We start from the raw sequence: 7,654 nt of genomic DNA, 5'->3' as shown, positions 1-7,654 counted from the left end.
GGGGCGGGCACATTGGGGCGAGGAGGGATTGTCCTGGCAGCTCCATGTGCTTCGGAGGCGTTGCCCAGCCTAGGAGACGCAGGAGGGATAAGTGGACCGCTGATGGTTTTGGTGGGAAGCCTCGGGGAAGGTGCTCGGGAGCCTGGGGCCTGCCCAGTCTTGCCACCTGGAAGGGAAACGAATGCTGGGTTAGCTCAGTGTGAAAAGATGAAGCCCCAAGCCTGTTGGTGAGTGGTATTCAGAATTCTCAAAGACCACTGAGCTGCATGTTAGAGGCTTTGCCTGCTTCCACAGAGAGGCCTCTTGTGCAGCCGTGGTCACAGGAGGGTGGGCTGGCCCAGCTCCAAGTCCTTTCCTGCATGAAGGAGCCTGCTCCTCCAGGAGGAGCCCAGGTCAGGCCACCAGCCTTCCTGTTCCCTGCTATCTCCTCCGCCTTCACTGCCAGTGGCCGCCTGGTCTCCCGGCCTAGGACACAGGGCTGCCCCACTTCCCTCAGCGTTCTTCATCACAGGGTCACCCTCGGCCATGTTCACTGTTATCTGCTAGGGTGATCAGCCTGTACTTTCTAGCTTGGCTCTTCCTCAGTTATCAACCGGGAGTCCTGGCCAGTTGGCTTCCCTGGCTCCGCACACTTTGTTTCTGCTTCAACAGCAGATTCGTGATGAACCCTGGGCATTCAAGGTAGGTGAGCAGGGAGGCATTTGCCCATGCCAATGACCTTCAACCTCCAATTCCACAGCTTTGAGAAGTTCAAAGCCCCCTTCCCCAAAGACTTATGCTAAATCCAAGAGGCTCGTTGTCTCCTGGCCTCCTGGCTTCCTCGCCCCAAAGATCCTTCGCTGCATCTAACACCACTTGAACTTCAGTGCCTCTTCTGAATTCGACAGCAAATTGCTTACAGTAACATTTGCGTTTGGGGGACTTCATAGAAGCCTGGGGTGGAGGCTGATCCCCGGGAGGGGCCCTGGCTCTCTCTGCACAACCATACACCATACTGCTCCTTCCCACCTTTTCTCTCCTCTGCCTCTAAGAAGAGTTCCCCTCTCTGCTTACTGCATGGAAGTTTGGGAGCCATTGCTCAGTGCGTCCTGGGAGTTTCAGTGTCCACTCAGGAGGCACACTGAAATATTTCTTCCCAATATAGCACTGTCCCTAAAGGCATTCTGAGGAATACACTTTCCCTATTTCAGCATGCTTGTATTTTACGATCCTTTGCCAACAGGTGCAAAAGACCTCAACGTGTGGTTGTTTCTCCTCCTGACAACTTCCTGGGAGCTGCAGCACAGGAAATGCAGCTTTTATGTCAGGTTCTAAACCACAGCATCTACGGGGGTTCTGAGCTTGACAACTCTTGAGTCACCAGTGTGTTTACCCAGCAAGACACTGTGTCACACCCTAACTAATGTACTTGATGTCACAAGCCAGGCTGGTCAAGACAAGGCATGCTGGAGGCCACTCCGGGGGCTGAAGCTAAGTAGGCAGGAACTGTGTCTGGCCTGCCAGACAGGTGACTCTCAGGCTATGAAATGACAGTCACCTGCACAGCACTATGGAATGACTGTCCTTAAGGCAGGCTGGGATGTCATTAGTCCTTAGTTCTCTCTGAGGTGGTTCCAGAAGAGATGAGGTCTTTGCACTGATACGTCCACCTCGGCGGACTCGACCCCTTAAGGGCTTAAAGGCGGCTCTGCCAGAGCTGGCTGACTATCGCCAGGAGCAGAAGGGCCCTTCCAGGGCAGGAGCTACCTCTACAGCTCCAACAGTGGACATACTAGGTGCTGTCTAAGGCAGAAGTCAGTGCAAGGAGTCCTGCCTGACAGCTCCCAAACCTGCTTCCTCTGTGCACGGAAGTGGGACAGGGAAGAACTGAGGAGCTCCCTAGGCAAGGACGGGCCTCCCTGCATGCACAGTTGCTGGGCAACTTAGAGATAATATGTTTGAAAAATGGAACAGAATCCGCCCCTGAATAGGCAACCTGTACTTTCTTTTAAAAAAGAATTATTCTGTTTAACTTTATTTATGTATTTTAACTTGACCAGAGAGGGATAGAGTGAGAAAGAGAAAGCAAGCTGCTAGGTCCAGAACTCAAACTGCAATTGGCCATATGGGAGTCCAGCACGCTTAATCACCATGCCACCTGCTGGCTCCACCCACACTTAATTTTTATATATATATGCATGTTTTTGTGGTCATGGGAAACAGACGGTGAGAGGGAAAGCAAGAAATCACCTTGCCCCCGGCAACAGTGGGGGTTGGGGAAGCCACGATCCCCTCTTTATTCTCCTCCTGGGATTTTGGACATCATGAACACACATCTGGTGTGATTTTCAAGCTGCCAGGTTCAGGACTTGAATAATAGTTGAATATGTGGGAGTCCAGTGCCTTAACGACCATGCCATCTGCTGGCCCCGAATCAAAACGTTTTAAGTGACTGACACTATGTATCTGAGATTCAACAGCACTTAAAATGAGTCAGTTAAAAAAGTACAGGATCCTCTCTCTGCTTCCTAAGCAGACAATCCAATGAGAAATGTGGACAACCCCCCTTTTTTTTTGGAGAGGATTTTGCTATAGGGCATGTGCGCTCGCCAGAAACACAGAGGGAGACAGAGACAGAAAGCGAGAAATCACCCACCCGGGGGAAGGCCTCGCCGCAATCCCTTCTCCATTCTCCTCTCAGGATCCTGGGCACACACGCACATGCGCCTAGCGTGAGTTTAAGCCATCGGGTCTAGGACTCGAACTGCGGTCGGCTACATTTTTTTAAAAGAGATTTTGCTATAGGATGCATGTACTTGCCAGAGAGATAGAACGTGAGAAATCAATCTCTTGGGGGTGCTGCAATCCCTTCTCCTCCATTCTCTTCTCTGGATCTTGGGCACACACCACATGCACCTGGTGTGAGTTTTAAGCCACAGGGCCTGGGACTCAAATCATGGTTGGCTGTGTCAGAGTTCAGCGACGTAACCATTACCCCATCTGCTGGTCCCTGAACAAAACCATTTTTATCCTAAGACGAACAGCAGCTGCACGGGCGGCCCAAATCCTTCTGGGCCTGTGTTCACGTCCACTCCAGAATAAAGTTGAGACCCAGGGGAGAGGGAGGGACTGGTGGCCTAAGTACAGGCAGGAAAGCTGTAGGCTCCGGGCCAGCAGAGAGCTGAAGAGAGCTGAGGAAAGGACAGGAGGAGCCCTTGAAATCCAAAGAAAATGCAAAAGGGGCCATGAAGCAGGTGGGGAACGGCCAGCTGAGGGCATCAGGATGCCCAGCTGATATGGAAGAATCAGCTTTTACAGCCTGGCGGCTTATCAAGACATAGTATTTCTTTTTCCTAAATCCATAGGTTTTTCTAAAGATCTTGGACTGCAGGGAGGTCTCAAACATTCTACACACTAGTGACGATGTTTACTCATCGTATCATCGTATCTGATTTGAATTGTCACTTCCTCAGAGCACTGCCCAAGGACCCCAGACACTTTGCCTTCACGGGCCCCTTCTTCCATACAAATATTTGTATTTATGACTCTGTTGGTATAATAACAAAGATACTTTCGATCCTAAAAGCCTATATCTTCTCTTTTGATTTTAAGAGAAATTTCAATATTTAAATGTAAATATTTGGGGGTACCTTTAAGTTCTGTGAACCCTAAACACTGTGCTTATAGTGCTTCATGGGTAAGTTAGCACCACACCACTCATTCACACGTTTCCTTCAGTAAGTATCTGCCGGGCTCTGCCATCTGCCTGCCATTCGTTTTCTACTTACTCATGACAGAAAGGTGTGCCTGAGCATGTCAGAGAGAAAGAGGGAGGCAGAGAGGAGCACCCTCCACAGCTCCTGGTCATGCCGCAATCCCTTCCTCTAGTCCTTGTGTGACTGTGTGCGTGCCCAGCGTGATGCAGGCAGACTGAGCCAGGGATTCGTATCACGGTCGTCCTATGGGATCCAGCTTCTCCGGAGCAGTGCATTAATGCTATGCGACACAGCTGGCCCATCCCAGGCATTTCCAAGGCAGTGAAGAAAACATAGTCCCTCCCTCCACAGAGCTTACATTTAGACGGATAAGACAGACAATAAACAAATAAACCAGCAAATGCATAATGTGTCAAAGGTGCCAAGTAATATATTAAGCTAAAGGGGATATGGAATGAAGGAATGGGACTGAGTTTTGTTTTTTGTTTGTTTGTTTGTTTGTTTTTAATTTTGCCATAGGATGCATGCACTTGCCAGAGAGCCACAGAGAGGGAGTAGTGAGAGAGTACCCCATGGGGGACGGTCATGCCGTAGTCCCTCAGCTCCATGTCTTCCTGTAGTCAGGATTCTGGACATGCACATCTCAAGCTGCCAGGTCCAGGACTCAAGCTGCATAGTCAGTCATGTGGGATCTAGCTGCCTTCCTGACCACCACAGGGGCTGCTCATCATTCATGTGGGATGATGAGTGAAGACCTCACTGATGTATTGATCAGGTGCCAGTCGAGCAGAGATGAGAGGAGGAGAGAGGGTGAGCCATATAGACACCTGGGGAAGAGTCTTTCATGGCAGTCAGAGTGTGCAAGAGCCCTCTGGCAGCAGCGTCCCCGGTGGTCTAAGAACCCAAGGAGGGCAGTGTAGGTGGAACGGCGGACCAGCAACAACGATAGGCAATAGAATCAGAGAAGTAGCAAAGGCCAAAGTCCTTTTCTCTGAATGTGGAGGGCCAGGTGGGAGAGTTCGGAGAGGAGGGTCATGATCTGTCTTGGGTGTCTGATGAGGAACCCAATCCATGCATCTAACTACTGGCTTTCTCCTTGAGTTTCCACCCTGTAACAGGCACCATTGGTCACTTCATTATGGACTTTGACTTCCTAAAGAGGTTAATTCTTGTTTTTTGAAATATAGTTGCTCAAGCATCTGACATTTGTGTCCTTTGGGAGACAGGTTGACAAGTAGGAAAACTGCTTGTTTGGGCTGGTCCCTATTAAAATATGATGGGAGGCAGCTAGGCAGCATAGCGGTTCAAGCAGATGGATCCTACCTGGCTAATTGTGTGGTTTGAGTCCTGGACCTGGCAGCTTGAAAATCGCACCAGGCACATGTGTGTGCAAGTCCAAGATCCTGAGAGGAGAACGGAGGAGAAAGGATTTTGGCATAGCCATCCTCCTTGAGAGTGATTGCTCACTTTCCTTTTCTCTCTCTCTGTCTCAGTCTCTCTAGTGAGTGGAAGCACCCTGTAGGGAAAAACAAAACAAAACCACAAGAAAAAAAAAAAGAACAAAAACCTGATAGTTCTACCATCTTTATTTTGTGAAGAAAAATTTAATATCCAAAAAGGATGTTTGTTCGATAGCACTCAGGTATTTTGAAAAAGAGGGTGCTAATGAACATTTGCTCTCTTCATTGAGGAAGACCTTAGCAAAAATGATGAAATGAAATTGGCCCCTGAGAAAGTTCAAGTTGGATTTCAAAGTTCTTAGAGCCCTCATTTTTGCTGGTCTTGATTAGTAGATAAATGCAGCAAATCTACCCATGTTAAACAGACATGGAGGCCATTAGGAAAGTCAAGTGGTGGAAGAGCCAGTTCCAGTATGTTTGGGACTTGATAGTTCCGGGATTAATGATATTCCCGGAGTTTATTCAGCTTGATGGCTGAGCAACACAATTAAAGGAAAAACAGCTTTGCTCACACTAAATATGTATTTGTCCAACTTTAATGCAACATTTTCAAAACATCTGATGCCTTGTAACACAAAAGTGACTTGAGTAGACTGACTGCAAAAATGGCCTCAATGACACACTCATGCCTATAAGATTGTGTAATCTTTGAAATGTGATTCTGTAGCTCCTCTCTTTAAGAGATGAAGTCAGTTTCCCCATCCTTGTCTCTGGGCTGGCTTTGTGACATGCTTTTGCCAAGATGATATGACAAGAAGTAACACTTTTTAGATTTAAGTTACTTCCTAGTAATACATCTGAGACTAAACTCCAAGAGACCTTATACACTCCTGCCTTCCCTCTTAAAACCCTTCCACTGCCATGAAAACAAGACCTGGACTTCCTGCTAACTACTGAGAGGCCATGTGGAATAGACCAGTTATACCAGGGGGGCCTCAAGAGATAAAAGAAACATAAAATTATCAAAGACAGCTACCCAACCGGCAGTTACTTGAAGATGCTAGAGGAGAACCAGATGAAGCCCAGCTAAATTGCAAGACTACGCATTTATAGGCCAAACAAATGGTTACATAAAGCTCCCAAGTTTTAGGAAGCTTTGTTACGCAGCAGTACCTAAAACGATACAATGATTGAGAACCTCTACAAGCGACTCATTGTTAGTGAATCCACAGCGATGTCAGGAGAACCAAATGAAGCCCAGCTAAATTGCAAGACTACCCGCATTTATAGGTCAAACAAATGGTTACATAAAGCTCCCAAGTTTTAGGAAGCTTTGTTATGCAGCAGTACCTAAAACGATACAATGATTGAGAACCTCTACAAGCGACTCATTGTTAGTGAATCCACAGCGATGTCACTGTGACCTATTATTATTTACATTTTCTGTCTATACTGTGCAGTCTTGGTCATGATCATACCATTGCTAAATTCTACATACGATGTTAAGTCACCTTCAGTTATTACAACAGGATAATTTAAACAGGATGATGATTTAAAAGATTCCTCCAGAACAATTCTATGCTTTGGAAACTTCCAGTACTTATGCTCCCAAATATATGATCTCCTGCTATAAGAACAATCACTACAAACATGCCACCTCCTGATACGTGTGGGTTTCCCAGTTGGTTCCACAAGTTGAGGTGATGAAGACCACGAGGTGGCCAGTTGGAATCTTTCTTACCTGCTGCATCCCTCTGGCCTGCCGGTCGCAATACAGGAAAGCCACCAGCGAACAGATCTCCTAGGGCTGGGGGTGTGCTCGCACCTCGGGAGTTTGGGGCACCTCCTCCTTCTTTGTTGGTTCCTTTAGAAGCTTTAGAAAGAAGAGGTAATTAGGTAAAGACTTTGAGAAGAACTGCACAGGTCATTCTTGTTCCTGGCCATAGTCTGACCCTGCCCTTGTCAGCTTTCCTGGTCTCCCACCTTCAATGTCCCCTTCCCCTCCAGCATCTTCCCCAAGTGCCCTCTGACTTGATGCCCTGCAGACTCACATGCTTAGGCCTGTCTGCTACCCAAACCAGTCCTACCGAAGGGCTGACCACTTGCAGTCAGCCACGCCCAAAGTGACCATAACAAAGGGGACCAAATACTGTCATTTTATAGATGCCAGTAGGGGAAATGGACACACCTTCCCAATGAGAAAACCCAAAGGTGGTAAGTGTAGACTGGATTCTATTTTCAGCATGGCTATGGGAGGACTAGACAAAGAACACCCATGGATTTCATTCAGTCAGCTATTTTAACTTCTTGCTCATAGAGCATTCACCAGAATGGCAAGCAGCAAGTACGAGTCTGCAACGATTTGTGCGCTAGCACTGTCCTTCCTGTCTCCCCGGCTCTCAGGCCCTGAGCTCTCAGGCTTTCAGGCACCTTTCCTTCTATGGAACAGAAAGTGCATGCACCCCTCGGGGAGGCGTCACTAGCGCCAGCGCCAGCCTGTGTGTGATTACCACCTACAGAAAATAAAAAGATGCTCAGCTTAGACAAGAATTCCTGGCA

The 7,654-nt window shown here is 47.9% G+C and overlaps 1 protein-coding gene across 1 annotated transcript in view; it reads right to left on the bottom strand.

Moving 5' to 3' along the window:
- Positions 1 to 7,654, bottom strand: part of WIPF3 (WAS/WASL interacting protein family member 3) — an 89,229-nt gene that overhangs the window by 37,765 nt on the left and 43,810 nt on the right. Inside the window, exon 4 of the mRNA XM_014586924.1 lies at positions 6 to 166. Within this exon, the coding sequence (XP_014442410.1) occupies positions 6 to 166 (161 nt within the window). The remainder of the gene's footprint in view (positions 1 to 5; positions 167 to 7,654) is intronic.

This window comes from Tupaia chinensis, unplaced genomic scaffold (assembly GCF_000334495.1).
Source record: "Tupaia chinensis unplaced genomic scaffold, TupChi_1.0 Scaffold000170_1, whole genome shotgun sequence".
In the NCBI taxonomy this organism is placed as follows: Eukaryota; Metazoa; Chordata; class Mammalia; order Scandentia; family Tupaiidae; genus Tupaia; species Tupaia belangeri.
The sequence above is the reverse complement of the archived record's forward strand: the minus strand, read 5'-3'. Positions and strand labels throughout refer to the sequence as shown.